Here is an 18,965-nt window from a genome sequence, read left to right as displayed (position 1 = left end):
TGAAGAGAGTGCCTTTTGATCAGGCAGGACGAGGCAGGTGTGAAACCAGTGAGTTTCACATCGTTTTTATCGCCTGCTCCAACATTCTGTGCAATTTTGGGAGAATTCCACCCCTTACGTTTCATAGCTGTCGATTGTTAGAAAATCTCTCTGCCAGATTTGTTAGTGTTTGGCTCCTACATCTAAATTCTCGTTCCCCCTTCCCATAAAGTTAGATATTAACTACCCACGTCCCTGCTGGTACAGGGAGGAAAAAGAAAGGGTCTAAGATCAATGACCTGGAACATGTCCTATGTAAATGTGGCTGTTAAATAGCACAGTTAAATGGGTGCACCTTTTAAAGTTCAATTTTCACTGAGATCCAGAGATTATTGTATTACGAGGTGATGAAATCGCAACAGGAAGTGAAGGAAAACAACATAATGTCTTGGTCAAGTTCTTGAAAGTGATTGGCAAATGAGACAAGATTCCCAACAAATCCCGTTCCTGATTTTCTTCTTGGAACTCATTTGGGGGCATCACATCAGCGAATGAGAGATGAAAGGGGGGGAGGGGGGGTGGTGGAGGGAGAAAAAACATTTATTACAAGTAGCAGCTGCAACAACAATGTAAACCCTGTCTGTAGTGGCCGACTCTGGAAGTTGGCTCAGGCCTAGGGGTCTCGATGCTGTAAGTTAAAATCTTTGTTCTCTTTTGGTTTAGCAACTGGTTATCATTGCAGACAAGCAATCTCTCTTTCATCGTCAAGTAAATGAAAGGAACGAGTTGATGGACAAGGTAGATCTGGGACATCAAGGGACCAAGGTCAGTATTTTACAGTCCCTTCTCCCCTAAGGGATATTACGGCCCGTCAAAGTAAATGACATGCTGTAATGAGTTCTCGGAGGCAAAAGTCCCTTCACCAAAATCCCTTTATTTACAAGTCTGACAGCAGCATACAGAGAGCTTTCAGTTAACGGTCTGCACTCAGAGTCCCAGAGGAACTGACACTCCTGGTTAACTACAAAGCAAGAGGCTCCCTGATTGGCCCATCAATTTGGCCCTTAATCAGGGACATCTTTTGTTGTCCAACCAAATAAACAAAATCAAATTAATTTCGGAATAACTCAGAAGGGGCAGCTCCCTAAAAGGAGGGGAACTGTCCAAAGGCCCTTAATCAGGGAGTTCATATTCTAACAGGCCCATCTCATTTTCCTGATATAAGTCATTACACTTGCCACATCCTCTGGGGGAGCAACACTGTGGGAGGACTGCAAAACCCTGGCTTGAGTGTCTCCAAACTTCCCTCAAAACTTCTAACATTCAGAGTCTGCCATGTGGTTCCTCGCTACATTAACCACTAATTGAATGTTTTCTCTCAGCTTTGTTGACGTGTCTGGACATTGGAGTCACACCGCGGTTTGAGCACAAGTCCCACGACTTGTACACTACAGTACGGACAACATGGTACAGCATTCCATTAAGCTCATTCATGATTTTCAGCAATAGGACAAACTGAGTATGAAGTCTTCTAGATTTCTTTTAATTCCATTCCGAGCTATTTTAACATCACCCGTGGAATATTCCCTCATTCAGTTTTCCTTCCGAAGGGCAGGAACTTCATCTGCCATTGCTCCTCCATATTTATGTTCAACTCATTCTGTCATTTCTGAGCTGTTTCTTCCACATCAATTGCATCTTCCGATTTGGCGTCATTTGATCAATTTGAAGAAAAACAGCCTTGCATCTCTGTAGCACCTTTCATGGCATTGTCCAGCCAATCTGGTACTTCTGAAGTGTAGTTACAAACATAGCAACCAACTTACACACAGCAAGCTCCCACAAACAATGCAATAATGACCAGATCATGTTTTTAATTAGAGCTGAATTTGCATTGTGAATCTAAAGCTTTGGTTTAAATTTAAAACAATAATCACCTTAGAATATGACCCCCGAGGCATCTCATTAACCACGCCTTCCTATTACAGCTTTACTCATCTCAATAGTGTTCATTGTGTTTATTTATCTTTCAGCTAGTTTCTCACCCATCAAACATTTAATGGGTGGCATGCAGGCACCGTGGTTAGCACTGCTGCCTCACAGCTCCAGAAACCTGGGTTCGATTCCCGGCTTGGGTCACTGTCTGTGTGGAGTTTGCACATTCTCCTCGTGTCTGCGTGGGTTTCCTCTGGGTGCTCCGGTTTCCTCCCACAGTCCAAAGATGTGCGGGTTAGGTTGATTGGCCATGCTAAATTGCCCCTTAGTGTCCTGAGATGTGTAGGTTAGAGGGATTAGCGGGTAAATGTGTAGGGATATGGGAGTAGAGCCTGGGTGGGATTGTGGTCGGTGCAGACTCGATGGGCCGAATGGCCTGTTTCTGCACTGTAGGGTTTCTATGACTTTCTATGAATTCCAGCCTTGGGTGACTGTGTGGAGTTTGCACATTCTTCCCATGTCTGTGTGTGTTTCCTCTGGTTTCCTCCCGCAGTCCAAAGATGTGCAGGCTAGGTGAATTGGCTATGCCAAATTCACCCAGCCTTAGTGTCACAAGATGTGTAGGTTAGGTAGATTAGCCATGTGAGGTTTTGGGGATAAGGCCTGGGTAAGATGCTCTGTCAGAGAATTGATGCAGACTCATTGGGCAGAACGGTCTCTCCTGTGCTGTTGGGATTCTATGAAACACATGTGAGTCAGTGTTACTTTGCAATATACTATCAAATTTCCTGCCTTGTTGCTAAGGGTAAACTGGATAATACACAATTTTATGGTGGTAGAAATGTTGTCATGTGTAACACACAGTGCTGTATTTTACTGTTAAGGTTCTGACCTGTTTCTCTCTTTCACAAATCTGAATTGCTGCAAACAGGTACCTCCTAAAGTCAAACACTGTACTTCCAGGGAGGGAGATTTACAGCTTGACGGGTTCTTGTCAATTTCAGGACGCAGTTCACAGGAAACTCACGGGAAATCACTACCTTTCCAGCTCCCCTTTTTAAAGAAACTTCCGCAACTCTGAAGTGTAATGGTTGAAATTTGGCTGGAACATACGAGAAGCAAAACTTTTAAATCAGCTCTGGCAAAGGGTCATCCAGACGTTGGCTCTATTCTCTCTCCACGGATGCTGTCAGACCTGCTGAGATTTTCCAGCATTTTCTGTTTCAGATTCCAACATCCGCAGCATTTTGCTTTTATTTTAAATCAGGTAGTTGATTAAATAATTATTGGTAAATCAGTAGTTATTACACACAAGGCGGGGGTAAAAACATAATGACAGCACTCTACTTAAGAATATAACTTAATTTTTTTAATTAACTGCGCTCTGAGTCAATAGCATCCTGACTCAGGATGTACTAGCTTAGAGTCAACGAATGTCAGTTTGACTATGTGCCCCCAAAAGCAATCAACACCAAGGGGGGGGTGTGAAGGCTCCTCTCTGACAGTGATATCACCAGAGCTGCCTGGACAGCAGGTGGCACTGCTGCCTCACAGCATCAAGGACCTGGGTTCGATTCCCGGCTTGGGTCACCGTCTGTGTGGAGTCTGCACGTTTTCCCTGTGTCTGCGTGGGTTTCCTCCGGGTGCCCTGGTTTCCTCCCACAGTCCGAAAGACGTACAGGTTAGGGTGCATTGGCCGTGCTAAATTCTCCCTCAGTGTACCCGAACAGGCGCCGGAGTGTGGCGACTCGGGGATTTTCACAGTAACTTCATTGCAGTGTTAATGTAAGCCGACTTGTGACACTAATAAATAAACTTCAAAAAATCTAGCTGTTTGGCTAAAAAAGTTGAAGTTATTAAAACATGTCTTCAGTTGATAATGAGGCAGAAGGAAAGCACTTCATACAAAAAAGTAAATTCTCCTCAACTCTCCCTCCAGTTTAATGTATTTTGCTTGGCTGATGTGACCCAACTGTTAGCTTTGCAGAACAGGAAATCTCTCAGAGCAGCCAACTGCTTCAGCATTCAAAGACGCCAGTCATATAGTCTCGAATTTCCTGCCTCGATCAGTCAGTCACCTGTAGGTACACTGCATACACACTGACAAAGCAGGTGGCAATAGTTTGGAGCACGTGCCCCAGATACATTTTTTTTAAGAAATAAAGAATGAAGGTTCCGTTTATAATTGGAGAGCTGTGACTGTAACTTTTCCCAAGTTTCGTTTGAACCTATTTTTGAGGTTGTGCTGATGCATCTGCCTTTTGGCTCCATTGTTAGTGACAGAAATGCCAGTAATACCACCTCCTGGCTTTAAGTGGTGCTGTCTACTCATCTATCTGACATTTTTCATCTGCAGGACTTGCTGCTGTTTCTTCCTTGATGTTAACAATAAGAATCACGCAGGGAGGGTGGCAGAGTCTGATGTTCCAGGTCTAGGGCACGGCAACAGCACGCCACTGCATTATTCGATCCAACTCCACAGATCTATGTATCACTACAATTTAAGTAATTTCTCAATCTGTTAACCAAATAATATCTTCCAGAATTTGCAAGGCTTTTTTTTCATGCATTGAAAATTGAAGGTTAACACAGTTTTACTGAGCTCTTTAGACAATAACACTATTCAAAAAGCTTCAGTAGCAAGAAGTCAGGAAGAGGAGTTAAACATAGAGTCATAGAGGTTTACATCTTGGAAACAGGCCCTTTGGCCCAACTTGTCCATGCCGCCCTTTTTTTTAAACCCTTAAGCTAGTCCCAATTGCCCGCACTTGACCCATACCCCTCGATACCCATTTTACCCATGTAACTGTCTAAATGCTTTTTAAAAGACAAAATTGTACCCCCCTCTACTACTACCTCTGGCAGCTTGTTCCAGACGCTCACCACCCTCTGTGTGAAAAACTTGCCCCTCCGGACACTTTCGTATCTCTCCCCTGACCTTAAACCTATGCCCTCTAGTTTTAGATTCCCCTGCCTTTAGGAAAAGATATTGGCTATCTCGCTGATCTATGCCCCTCATTATTTTATAGACCTCTAAAAGATCACCTCCTCAGCCTTCTACGCTCCAGAGAAAAAGTCCCAGTCTATCCAGCCTCTCCTTATAACTCAAATAATCAAGTTCCGGTAGCATCCTAGTAAATCTTTTCTGCACTCTTTCTAGTTTAATAACATCCTTTCTATAATAGGGTGACCAGAACTGTACACAGTATTCCAAGTGTGGCCTTACCAATGTCTTATACAACTTCAACAAGACGTCCCAACTCCCGTATTCAATGTTCTGACTAATGAACATGAAGATTATAAAATGGAGCTACAGAATTAAACGAGGTCATTCTGCTTTTGTGACTTGGAGAAATACTGCACAGGTAATCGCTCTGTAACCGAGACCGGTGTTTCTGGGCCCCACTGCGTTGGGTTCACCCGCGATGAATCCGGCACTCACTCAAATGTCTGTTGACTTCGGCAGGACCTGACGACCCTGTTGGCAAGAAAATCCCACCCCTAGGCTTAGAATTAAGGGAGACTGCCATTCAGCCCATCGGATATGTGCTAGCTCTTTTGAACGAGCCGTCCAATTAGTCCACTCCTTTTCCCAATACCCAGCAAATCTTTCCTTTTCAAGTATTTATCCCTTTTGAAAGTTATCACTGAATCTACTTCCCTCGCCGAGTCAGGCAGTGAAATCTAAATCCCAACTCGCTGTGGAAAAAATGTTTCTCATCTCCCCCCCCATGCTCCTGTTACTGATTAGCACATCTGTGTGTCGCCTGGTTACTTGCTCCTTCTGCCGGTGGGGAGAAGCTACATGCTTATCATTTATTGAAGGGTTGGTCTACAGAGGCAGGGAGGCTGCCATAAGATTGTAAAACTGCGAAAGACCACAGATTTGTTTCCACGTCTAAGGACTGAATTCCCACTCGATCCTGAGTTAAGAGAGTTACTCACCCAGGCTGGAGCGAGTGCTGGAGCGTTCGATAATCGTGTGTTTACTGGGGTTGTTCAGCACTGATCGTTTGGCAAGCGAGATGTCAGCAGTAACTCGTGTGATTGATATTCTGTCAACAGAAAGCAGGGTAACTTACAACCTTCTCACAAAGAGCTCTGGCACTCTCTGCCTTTCCCTTTGAGGCTGCAGCAAATTATCGCACTGTTCTGCTGACCATTAAGGGCATGTGTCTCAAGGGCTCCACCTTTGATGGATTGCTCCATGTTCAAAGTAGGATAAATGCTTTGTTCGCTTGCAATAAACAGGATCGCTGTATTTTCCCAAGTAACATTTTGCATCTCTGCTGATTCCCTTGGGCTACCGTTTCAGCCACTCTCTGCTAAATCACCAAACGTGGCCCTTTTTCATTGTGAGTCAAGGTAGCCAGTGTCAGCAATTTACAGCAAAGGACAACCAAGCCTGATTCCACCTTGGGCTCCCTTGCGCTCACATCTGTACTTTCCAAGAGGCGTCACTGCAGCTAGTCAGGAGCTGCTGTTTTCCTCTCCCTAACCCTGAGTTCAAGTTGATTTATTATTGTCACAAGTATGCTTACATTAACACTGCAATGAAGTTACTGTGACAATCCACTAGGGCACTGAGGTCAACACTTATACCCCAACCCCTCCCCCCCCCCCTTGTAAAATGGGCTAACGCTGCATAATCCATGGCTTAAACCTTGGGACCTCGCTGGTTTGTTAGACAGTTATACACTGGGCAGTACCTCAGTAACTGCGCCACAGGGAGTGGGGGGCTGTACCCCAGAATTTTCTGATGTGCTTTACTATGAATATATTAGTGAGATAGTAGAGATAACCACTCAGCTCAACAGGTGTTTATGGTCCACAAGAGTCACCTCCCACTCTTCTTCATTTCACTATGAACACATCCTTCCATTCCTTTCTCTTTCATAAGGTCATTAGAAATTAGGAGCAAGGATAGGCCATTCGGCCCCTCAATCCTGCCTTGCCATTCAATAAGGTCATGGCTGGAATTCTCCAGCCCTGCTGTCACTGCCAGCGAGGGGGGAGAATTTGGCGCTCAGGCAAATTTCCGTTCACTGGAGCGGGATGGGAGAATCTCAGCTGCGAGCGAGGTCGGAGAATCCAGCCCCATGTCTTTATCTAGCTTGCCATTAAATACGTCTGATCACCTCAACTATTCCCTGTGATAGTGGTTTCCACATTCTAATCATTCGCTGGGTAAGAAGCTTCTCTAGAATTCCTTGTTGCATTTATCAGCAATTACCTTCTGCTTATTATATAGCATAGTTATTCTTCTATCCTAGGCCTAATTTAGGTCTTGACATCTACCATTTCATTATCTTAAAAACTTCCATCACGTCACTCCCTCAGTCTTAGTTTTGAGAGGAAAGACCCCCTCCCCCCGCCCCCCCCCAGCCATAAGATTCTTCAAAGTGAAGGTCGCTCATGGCTACAACCTCCTCGCCGCCCCCCCACCCGCCTCCCCCTTCCCCAAAGTTAATTCTCAGGATCCCTCACGGCTCCGGTTCAGAGGGTTTGAGTTTAACTCGTCCCCATTCTCTGGACTCTCTCTGCCTTCCATTTGGCAGGGCGCGGGGTGGGGGGGGAGGTGGGGGTGGGGTGGCGAGGGGGGGAGTTGAATTCAGCTCATGCTGGCACAGTGGTTAGCACTGCTGCTTCACAGCGCCGGGGACCCGGGTTCAATTCTCTGGCTTGGGCCACTGTCTGTGTGGAGTTTGCACACTGTCCTCGTGTCTGCGTGGGTTTCCTCCGGGTGCTCCGGTTTCCTCCCACAGTCCAAAGATGTGTGGGTTAGGCGGATTGGCCATGCTAAATTGCCCCTTAGTGTCAGGGGGACTAGCTAGGGTAAATGCATGGGGTTATAGGGATAGGACCTGGGTGGGGTTGTAGTCGGTGCAGACCCAATGGGCCGAATGGCCTCCTTCTGCTCTGTAGGATTCTATGATGTGCAGGTTAGGTGGATTGGCCATGCTGAATTGCCCCTTAGTGAATTGCCCGTTAGTGTCCAAAGATGTGTAGGTTAGGTGGATTAATCATGGTAAACGCGTGAGGTTACAGAGATAGGGTGGACCTGGGCAAGATATTCCTTCGCAGAGTTGGTGCAAACTCAATGGGCCGAATGGCACCCTTCTAGTGATTCTATGGGATAATCATACATTGTACTATGGAACCTATACATTATATATATGTATATATTTACTGTGAACTATATGCAGCAAAGATGACATTTTGTCAACTCCTTACCTTCCATCAAATTTATGTTTCAGAAAGTCAAACAGAGCTTTCTGCATCATATCTGTCACCTGCACAGAAACAGAAACAAGAGAAGAACGATTATGTTTTGCCAATAGTAAAGTACGGTGCCCTGTTTTAGTTGCCGTGTGAATTTTCCAAGTTAGCATTCCTCTGGCACAGCCTCACGCAGCGAGTCTGCAGGTTAGGAATTCCGGTTCACTGCTCAACACAGTCGATTTGCGGCCAGCGCGATTATCTCTCACCGGTCACGAGCTGGGGTCGAGCAGCAGTTAGAAAACCGCAAAGAGCCATTCAGGGCTACAGGACATCCCAGAACACTTGGCAGGTGAGGAATTTTGAAGTGTAGTCACTATTGTAATGTAGGAAATTCAGCAACCAAATTGTTCACAAGAAGACAGTAATGCAATAATGGGCAGAATATCAGTTTTGGTGATGTTGATTAGGGTATAGATATTGGTTAGGTCACTGGGTATTATTTAAGGGGAGGCGATGGCCTAGTGGCATTATCGCTAGACTATTAATCAAGAAACTCAAATAATGTTCTGGGGACCTGGGTTCGAATCCTGCCACGGCGGATGGTGGAATTTGAATTCAATAAAAAATATCTGGAATTAAGAATCTATTGATGACCATGAAGCCATTGTTGGAAAAACGCATCTGGTTCACTGAAGTTTATTTATTAGTGTCTCAAGGAGGCTTACATTAACACTGCAATGAAGTTACTGTGAAAATTCTGTAATGTCCCTTTAGGGAAGGAAATCTGCCATCCTTACCCGGTCTGGCCTACATGTGACTCCAGAGCCATAGCAACTGCCTCTCAACTGCCCTTGGGCAGCTAGGATTGGGCAATAAATGTTGGCCCAGCCAGCGACGCCCATGTCCCACGAATGAATTAAAAAAAAATTCCCCTCAGCGCTGCAGGATCCTTGAAGTCCACCTGAGAGAGAAGTAAGTAACTCAGCCGAAAGACAGCCCCACTGACAGTGCAGCATTCTCTCAGCACTGCACTGCAAGTGTCAGCCTGAAGTTTACTCTCAACTTTCAGAGGAGTGGGATGTGAACCCACAGCCTTCTGATTCCAGAGCAAGAGTACTGTGCACGCACACTACATGCCAGGAGCAACAAGTCATTAGATTTGACTGTACATTTGCGAAACAGGTTTCTGTGGGGAAGCAGCCACTCACCTCATAACCTTTCAGAGACGGACCCACTAGAATGATTGGTCTCATGGACGGCACGACATCATAGGGAGGTACATTCTCTTGCTGCCCAGGGGGAAACAGAAAGCCAGTTAAAGCATTAGAATAGATAAGGGCCATATTATCCATAGAATCATATAGCACAGTCAGAGGCCATTCAGCCCATTCTTCTGCTCTTTTCCCAAACGTCTGCAATCGCTGTTTGATTTTCAGGTATTTACAATTCCCTTTTCAAAGTCACTGTTGAATCTTCTTCCTTTCAGACTGTGCATTCCAGATCACAGCATCTTGTTCAGTCATCATCTCCAATTCACCCCCCCCCCCCCCCCCCCCCCCACGCCTCTTTAGCCAACTCTCTTAAACCGTTTCTGTTCCTGGGAACATTTTCCCCCCCTACTCTAACTTTGCAAAATACTTCACAATTTTAAACGCCTCTATTAAACCATTCCACAACCTCCTGTGTGCAGAGCACAATCTCAGCTTTCACACCTGGATTGACAAGCCAGACATGTCTTACATTTCTAGCGACGGAACTGACATGTTAAAGAGGCACTGTCTTCATCCCCAGCGAGCGAGAAGCCCCAGACAAGCAGTGCATCACTTTTTGCTGAGCGTAAGCAAAGCCATGATGAAGCATTCACACAGGAAGCGTTCCAGCTGGAGTGTTTGGCAAACGCAAAAAAAAAAGGGCAGTGCCACTTTAAAATGCTTTGCTTGTTTCAAAACTGCCTCGCGTCTCAAATACTGATAAATCGCGGTCAATAAAAAAGTCAAACATTTGCATAAATATTTCTTCAGAAATTGTTTTGAATTAGGATTTCTACATTCCAATCACGCTTGCTCAGACACTGAATGTTTGGCCTGAATAAGGTGCCAAATATAGAAAACAATTGGCAGATTTGGTGTTGGTTTAATCCCGTCCACCCTCTTAATTTCCCCAGTGGATATGCTCCACTACATTTCATCTGAAAACTAACTGATGATGGGAATTATCTGGGGGTGTGTGTGTGTGTGTGCATGTGTCCAGTAACCAAAGACAAACAAAGTTCCTTTCCTCAGCGCTCTGTTTTTTTTAACGAAGAGTCTCTTTATAATCTATTCCAACAAAGACAGGAATTTCCTGCTGTGTGTTGGCCATCATTCTACTGAAAGAAGTTAAACTCCTCAAGATGGGAATTGCCTGGAGCTGGAACTACTCTTTAGAAATCAGCCTTCAGATCGGATTGGAGTTGACTCTGAGCTATTTGGGGCAGCAGGGTAACTCCCTGGTTAGCGCTGTTGCCTCACAGTGCCAGGGACCCGGGTTCAATTCCTGCCTCGGGTCACTGTCTGTGTGGAGTTTGCACGTTCTCCCCGTGTCTGCGTGGGTTTCCTCCGGGTGCTCCGGTTTCCTCCCAAACTCCAAAAATGTGCGGGCTAGGTTGATTGGCCAGGCTAAATTGACCCTTAGTGTCAGGGAGATTAACAGGGTAAATATTCTCAGGCAGCATGGTCGGTGCAGGCTTGGAGGGCCGAAGGGCCTGTTCCTGTGCTGTAATTTTCTTTGTTCTTTATATGTGGGGTTACGGGAATAGGACCTGGGTGGGATTGTGGTCGGTGCAGACTCAATGGGCCGAATGGCCTCCTTCTGTACTGTAGGGATTCTATGATTCTATTAGCAAATGGTGCTAACCTGCTGTGGCACTGACTGGTCAGATGCCAATTTAGGTGCACGCCATTCTGTAACATGGTAAATGCTCAGTCTGATATTCCCGTCAGGGTTGGGATCTTTTGACAGATTACCCAGTTGGTAGGGGAGTATCAATAGGAGCGTGACCCTACCCCCATCTAATACCCAGACGTCTTGGCTAAACTTCCTCTCCGCAGATTGTGGGTCCACATATCAGCTGATGCAGCAGAGATTGAACCAGGAACAGACCTGGTCTGTTTGACTCTGTTAATTTGCTGGAACTTGCTTTTATCCACTGAGTCACTGGTGAGACAGAAGTGGACATGTAACAGGGGAGTTGGTGGCAAAGCTAAACTCACTGATGCCCACAGTTTATTTCAAGTGAGCTATATTCTCTGGGATTTAGTAGAATTGAGAGGCGATCTCATTGAAACATACAAGATCCGGGCAGCACAGTGGCACAGTGGTTAGCACTGCTGCCTCACAGCGCCAGGGACCTGGGTTCGATTCCCGACTTGGGTCACTGTCTGTGTGGAGTTTGCATGTTCTCCCCGTGTCTGCGTGGGTTTCCTCCGGGTGCTCCGGTTTCCTCCCACAGTCCAAAGATGTCCGGTTAGATGGATTGGCCATGCTAAATTGTCTCTTAGTGTCAGGGGGACTAGCTAGGGTAAATGTATGGGGATGGGGCCTGGGTGGGATTGTGGTCGGTGCAGACTCAATGGGCCAAGTAGCCTCCTTCTACTCTGTAGGGATTCTATGATATTCTGATGGGATTTGATAGGCTTTGAGAGTTTTTTTCACTGTTTAGCTAATGTAGAACATGGGGGCCCAGTCTCAGGATTAAGGGCTGATCATTTCCGACTGAGATGAAGAGAAATGACTTTACTCAAACGCTTGTGAATCTTTGTACTGCAAAGGGTTGTGGATGCACTGTCAGTTATTGAATACATTTAAGGCTGGGATAGACAGATATTTGATCTCTTGGTGGATTAAGGGATATGGGGAGCGGGTGGGAAAGTGAAATTAAAGCCCAAGATTATCCAGGATCATATTAAGTGGCGGAGCGGGCTCGATTGATCATGTGGTCTATTCCTGCTCCTATTCCTTGTGTTCTTGTGTGTTCAATCATCATAGTAAAAATTGGCATGAGTATGCATCAACCTACTGAGAGTTTTAGATCTCAGCTAAGGACGATGGCAATGCTCCTTGACTCGCAGGGCGGGATTTTATGGCCTTGCTGAAGCAAGACCTGAAATTCCTGCCCGAAGTCAATGGACATTTCCGTTGTCCGCCCCTCACCCGCTCCGATTCCGTGGCGGACGGGGCGGTAGAATTTCGGTGTCAACCTTTTATATTGTTACATCTTGTTTGGAAATTTATGAAGGGTCTTAACAACTCATCTGGTCCTCCTCAAAACCTTAGGTTGACAAATTGACACCCGTAAAACTTGCAATTTCTGCCCCGTGACCCCCATGCTGGGCTCTATGCAATTCATTTAATCTCGTGAGGAAAATCCTTCATAAATTGGGGCTTGCCACGGGCAATCAAGCAAAATTCAGCCTTATGTCTCCACCTTTTGACCCTGGCCTCTGCCTCTCACCCTTCACCTCAACCAATTCCCTTCCTGCATATCGTCTCTCCTGGTTCATAGGAACCAGAAATAACAGTGACTTTTTATTTTAAGCAATTAGGAAGGCAAAGGTATGTTAATATTTACTACAGAAGTAGTGGTGTACAAGAAGTTTTAAAAGTCCCTACTACACTTATATAGAGACTCAGTGAGACCAGACCTGGAGTACTATGCCTAGTTTTAGTCTTCTCACAGCAGGGAGAATGTCCTTGCTTTGGAGAGAGTGCATTGAAGATTGGCTAGGCGTGTCTCAGGATGCGTAAATTAGAGGGATTAGCGGGGTAAATATGTAGGATTACGGGGATAGGGCCTGGGTGGGATTGAGGTCGGTGGAGACTTGATGGGCCAAATGGCCACCTTCTGCACTATAGGGTTTCTATGATTTCTATGAATCAGTTTCATTTTCTTTTTAACCCCTCTGTCCACATTAAGTTATTATGTACCAGGTTCTATGAACTCTGAGGCCTCTTGCTACGGCTCAGAACCACTTCTTTGGGCCTTGTTAACCTTCTCACCAATGGGTCAGTAAACATTTTGAAAGCTGAGAGAGTATGAGCAGTTTGCAACCCAAAATTTTCAGACCGCTTTCAGCTATCTTGGGATCGATGCTGTAACCTGAAGCTACCTCTTGGCAAGTAGCTTGTCCATTGTTCCTTCTCTCTATTTATAAATACTCATCGAATATTGGCACTGGGCGTGAAATTTCTGTTTGTAAATCTTCCTTCCTGTTGGTCACATTTTGCGGCTATGTCAACAGTTATGGTACGTCAACTGTCACGACAGAGATACAGGGCAGGATTTTCCGGCCGGATTTTCCGGCCGCACACGCCACAAGACCGGAAAATCCTGCCCGAGGTCAATGGACCTTTGCATGGTCCATTCCCCACCCGCTAGGATTTCCGTGGTGGGCGGGATGGGAAAACTCCCCCCACAGACTCTGGCCACTTGGTGGCTCGGGACGGCTCGGTGGCACAGTGGTTAGCACTGCTGCCTCACTGTGCCAGGGACCTGGGTTCGATTCCCGGCTTGGGTCACTGTCTGTGTGGAGTCTGCATGTTCTGCCCGTGTCTGCATGGGTTTCCTCCCACAGTCCAAAGATGTGTGGGTTAGGTTGATTGGCCATGCTAAATTGCCCCTTAGTGTCAGGAGGACCGGCTAGGGTAAATGCATGGGGTTATGGGGATAGGGCTTGGCTGGGATTGTGGTCGGTGCAGACTCGATGGGCCGAATGGCCACCTTCTGCACTGTAGGATTCTATGGTTCTATAAATTGGCCAAGATTCTGAAATATCTCAATTCCATTTCCTATCTTGCGTATAAAAACAATCCAATATCATCAATCGCATGGAACATCTGTGTGACTTCTTATTCTAACCGAACACATCTTTAAAGTAACAATTTTCACCATGCTACGCAGTGGTCTTTGCAAAAGAAGCAAATGCAAGTTACTCCTCTCTGACATAAGCAGATGAATGTTATTAATCACTGGCTGAAGGATATAACAGTGTGCATATTTTAACAGCTGTTGTTCCTTCCTCATCTAAGACGTGATCAATTTTTAAGTCATGTTGCGTCGGATGGAAATACAACTTCCCCAGTTTGATTCTACACTTAACGCGAAATACATAAATCATAAAAGAGACTTACCGATTTCTGCTTCTGCTTTGCTGCTCATGATTGTGTGGGGAGATAGCCCAAGGAAAAAAATAACAAGGCATGCATGTTATTGACAAGTCTCAGAGACATGTAAGCAGCAGACTGAGTGGGATGTGCGCTAGTTCGTGCATCAGGCAGCTGTGTGCACTGACAAGGCGTTACCTTCTTAAAAAATGGGATTCGTTTTGCGTTGGATGGGGGAGTCGTTACACTGCTAACACTTGTTTTAGGGGACCGATGGTTCGTTTGGGAATCGCTCTCTTCTGCATCTAAGTCAATGGCATCTACATCAAAAGCTAAATTAGACAAGTCCGCAAATCCTGGTGAAGGGAAGAAGCACAGGATTGAAATGTAACTTAAGGCTGAGAAAGAAAGGAAATATATTCAATAGCAGAACCCAAACATATTAGAAAAGCCGCCATCGCCAACGCAGCAGTCGCATCGTACAGTTGGGACTGGACAGTGCAAACTTTATTTTTAATGGGTATGTTTTAGAGAATATTGCACTCATCAACACAACTTCTAAGCATGCCCAGGAATAGAACTCTTCAATCAACATTCCAACTCAAGTCAGGTGCAGAATAAAGCTCCCTCTCTCCTGCCCAACAATATATCCTGACCTCAATCTTAGCATGGTAATTTTCCACTGCACGGTGTGAATGCTTCCATTCCCCACACCAGCCATCCTTGTGGCCTCCCAGGTTCAGCCTGGCAATTTATGTGCTAATTTGTGCAAATTGGATCTCTGGGCACAGTGCCACCGGGAGATGGGTTACAGCAGCACCTTTACAGTCAGCATTTAGATGGAGGGTGCTACATTCAAATTAATCAAAATTAACTTGTTATTTGGAGGCAGAGAGAGACGGGGCGGCACGGTGACACAGTGGTTAGCACTGCTGCCTCACAGCGCCAGGGACCCAGGTTCAATTCCCGGCTTGGGTCACTGTCTGTGTGGAGTTTGCATGTTCTCCCCGTGTCTGCGTGGGTTTCCTCCGGGTGCTCCGGTTTCCTCACACAGTCCAAAAATGTGTGGATTAGGTGGATTGGTCATGCTCAATTGTCCCTGAGTGTCAGAGGGACTAGCTAGGGTAAATGCATGGGGATAGGGCCTGGGTGGGATTGTGGTCGGTGCAGACTCGATGGGCCGAATGGCCTCCTACTGCATAGTAGGATTCTATGAAGGAGGGGCATGGATTGAGTGGATAGTCAGAAACCTTTTCCCAGGTTGGAGGATTCAATTACTAGGGGGACGTAGGCTTAAGGTGCGAGAGGCAAGGTTTAAAGGAGATGTACGAGGCAAGTTTTTTTACACAGAGGGTGGTGGGTGCCTGGAACTCGCCGCCGGGGGAGGTAGTGGAAGCAGATACGATGGTGACATTTAAGGGGCGTCTTGACAAATACATAAATAGGATGGGAACAGAGAGATATGGTCCCGGAAGGGTAGGGGGTTTTAGTTCAGTCGGGCAGCATGGTTAGTGCAGCATGGTTGGAGGGCTGAAGGGCCTGTTCCTGTGCTGTGATTTTCTTTGTTCGTTGAGAGACAGAGAGAGAGAGACAGAAGGCAACGACAGTGACTGAGGGGCAGAAAGAGGCAGAGGGGCAGAAAGAGGGCAAGACAGATGGCGAGACAGAGAGAGATGGAGGGGCAGAGAGAGATGGAGGGGCAGAGAGAGATGGAGGGGCAGAGAGAGAGAGATGGAGGGGTAGAGAGAGAGAGAGAGATGGAGGGGCAGAAAGAGACAGACAGAGTAACAACTTTCTGTATTAGTACTGGGTTACCTGAAGGCCTACTTTCCAAATGGAATGCACTCAATGGGAGAGAAGAGAAGTGAATCTTTGGATATTGGTACAACATTGTGCCAGTGGCAGACATCTCACTATCAAGTTGATCCCTGCTGGAGAATGCCAAGTGCAAGGTGTGGACAGGATCAGAGTCAGCAGTGTGACACCCTCCCAGCAATCACTGGCTGCTTAGCATGACACATAATGGAAAGTTATTTCCGTGGAGCCACCAGAAAGCTCCCTGTGCTGATCCTTCATTCGCTGAGGTTTTGCCATCTTCGTCCAAGTTCAAATTCAGAAAAGGATGGGGCAGGGACATGATGGTGGAGGCTTTTTTAATAAATTCATTCACAGGATGTGGGTATCATTGACATGGTCAGAATTTACTGCCCATCCCCACTTGCCCTGGAGAGGGTGATAGTGAACTGCTTTCTTGACCCGCTGCAGTCTGTGTGCGCTGAAAGTGCTTCCACAGTGCTGTCAGGAAGGGAGTTCCAGGACTTTGACCCAGTGATAGTGTGTGACTCGGGGGTTACAGTGTTAGAATACACTTGCTGCCCTGGTCCCAAAATCCACTGTCCCCCTAAATCCTCACCACGCAGAGGACAATTACAATGGAGTGGAATATTATCCATTGCCCCCATCTCAGACAGGGTGGTCTCCTACCCATTTCCCCCCATCTCAGATGGGGTGTATACTATCATTGCCCCCATCTTAGACAGGGTGGTACACTACCCACTGCTCCCATGCCCCATCTCCAAGCCCTGCCAGACACTGACTGTGATTCAACCTCTGGCCACAGCATCGGGCTCTGACTTTGTTCCCAAGTACATCACCTTGGCAGAGAAGCCCAGATGGCTGCTTCACGAGGCCAAACCCCTCTGGAAGATGCTGAGAAAGCGGAGTTATTTGGAAGATTTTATACTTTCCTGCACGGCGGCACGGTAGCACAGTGTAGCACAGTGGTTAGCATTGCTGCTTCACAGCTCCAGGGATCTGGGTTCGATTCCCAGCTCGGGTCACTGTCTGTGTGGAGTTTGCACATTCTCCTCGTGTCTGCGTGGGTTTCCTCCGGGTGCTCCAGTTTCCTCCCACAGTCCAAAGATGTGTGGGTTAGGTTGATTGGCCAGGTTAAAATTGCCCTTAGTGCCCTGAGATGCGTAGGTTAGAGGGATTAGTGGGTAAATATATAGGGATATGGGGGTAGGGCCTGGGTGGGATTGTGGTCGGTGCAGACTCGATGGGCTGAATGGCCTCTTTCTGTGCTGTAGGGTTTCTATGATGATTTCTTTTCCCTCCTTTTCCCTCCAAGCCCCACTCAAGGAAACATTTGGCCTCCCCCACTCACGTCCCCCCTTGTTCACTAACTGTAGCACCACGTGCTACAGTCGACTCTGGCAGTGGATCTAATAACAGCAGTTGGACAGCCCCTTCCTCAATACTTGCCAATTGTGCTGATTGGGAAGACATCCAGCCGCATGTTGGAAACATCTGACCATGTTAACCAAGCTGGGTTTCATTGATGCTGCTCCTAAGTGGGCCATCCACTTGACTTCTCCCCCACCAAGGAGTTAAAACCAGCGCCGAGTAAGTGGGCTCTTAATTAACACCAAAAACTGAGGTCAGGAAATGTTTGACAGACACACACTGGGGAAAAGAGACAAGGTCAGAGATTCTATTCATCTAAAATGATAGTCAATATCTTTTCCCAAAGGTAGGGGAGTCTAAAACTAGAGGGCATAGGTTTAAGGTGAGAGGGGAGAGATACTAAAGGGTCCAGAGGGGCAATTTTTTCACACAGAGGGTGGTGAGTGTTTGGAACAAGCTGCCAGAGGTAGTAGTAGAGGTGGGTACAATTTTGTCTTTTAAAAAGCATTTAGACAGTTACATGGGTACGATGGGTATAGGGGGATATGGGCCAAATGTGGGCAATTGGGACTAGCTTAGTGATTAAAAAAAGGGTGGCATGAACAAGTTGGGCCGATGGGCCTGTTTCCATGCTGTAAACCTCTATGCCTCCATGACTCTATAATCTGATGGTAATAAAGCAATGCCAGTGTTTCTCTGAATGTTTCTGCAGTGCAATGGGTCATGGTGCCTGGGTCGAGATTACCTTGCTGCTAGGAAATTGTAAAGGAAAGATCATTTTAATGTTTACTTAGTTTTGCGTTGCAGCTCCCTCTGTGTACGGCTTGCCAGCCATTCATTCTCTTCTCACTACGGCACTCTGGTTTTGTCGCAGTCATTGAGATGGGTGGATCTCAAACTTGCCCACATCCTGCTCTAAAAACCACCCTGTGACGGGCTTCAAAGGCATACAACCAATATCTATAATTAGTTGGAAATTTGCAGACTGGCAATAGGTCCGTAAGTAGGATTGATGACTGTCGGTGTTAGTTGCCAATAATGCTTATTGTATTCCTCGGCCATCCCACTTGTCAACTGTATATTAGTTGTATTTAACTGTATGCAGGTGGTGGCGAGTATTAAGCGGTGATTCTCTTGAATGGCCTGTGAACAGGCACAGACTGAAACTGTGGTTGTTGGGTTAGGAGGCTGTGGTGAACCATAGATGGTTACCACTATGGGTACTGAACCATAGATGGTTACCACTATGGGTACTTGTACATATGTTACTCTTGTTACTGTTGGGGTTAGGGTTGGAGTGTTCCACCTATTGGTATTGTTCTGTGGTACACTCGGTTGGCTCCGCCTTCCTATAGGAGTATAAAGGTCACTGCACTTCCTAGTGACCCTTTAGTCTGGGATTGTATTGTTAAGCAGCATGCTCCATTCTTGTTGCTAATAAAAGCCTTTATTTCCCGGGTACGATCCAGCCTCCCGAGTGAATTAATCGCGCATCAGAGGCG

At 46.3% G+C, this 18,965-nt stretch overlaps 1 protein-coding gene across 3 annotated transcripts in view; it reads right to left on the bottom strand.

Moving 5' to 3' along the window:
* Nucleotides 1-18,965, bottom strand: part of cacnb1 (calcium channel, voltage-dependent, beta 1 subunit) — a 121,424-nt gene that overhangs the window by 32,317 nt on the left and 70,142 nt on the right. For 2 of the 3 annotated variants that reach the window (XM_078224140.1, XM_078224139.1), the window contains exons 6-9: nucleotides 14,476-14,633; nucleotides 9,345-9,425; nucleotides 8,149-8,207; nucleotides 5,860-5,969 (exon numbers count right to left, since the gene is read on the bottom strand). In XM_078224140.1, the coding sequence (XP_078080266.1) occupies nucleotides 5,860-5,969; nucleotides 8,149-8,207; nucleotides 9,345-9,425; nucleotides 14,476-14,633 (408 nt within the window). Of the gene's footprint in view, nucleotides 1-5,859; nucleotides 5,970-8,148; nucleotides 8,208-9,344; nucleotides 9,426-14,304; nucleotides 14,325-14,475; nucleotides 14,634-18,965 lie in introns of all 3 variants that reach the window. The other variant, XM_078224141.1, reaches the window with a different exon arrangement.

The sequence above is a fragment of the Mustelus asterias genome, chromosome 11, assembly GCF_964213995.1.
Source record: "Mustelus asterias chromosome 11, sMusAst1.hap1.1, whole genome shotgun sequence".
In the NCBI taxonomy this organism is placed as follows: Eukaryota; Metazoa; Chordata; class Chondrichthyes; order Carcharhiniformes; family Triakidae; genus Mustelus; species Mustelus asterias.
The sequence above is the reverse complement of the archived record's forward strand: the minus strand, read 5'-3'. Positions and strand labels throughout refer to the sequence as shown.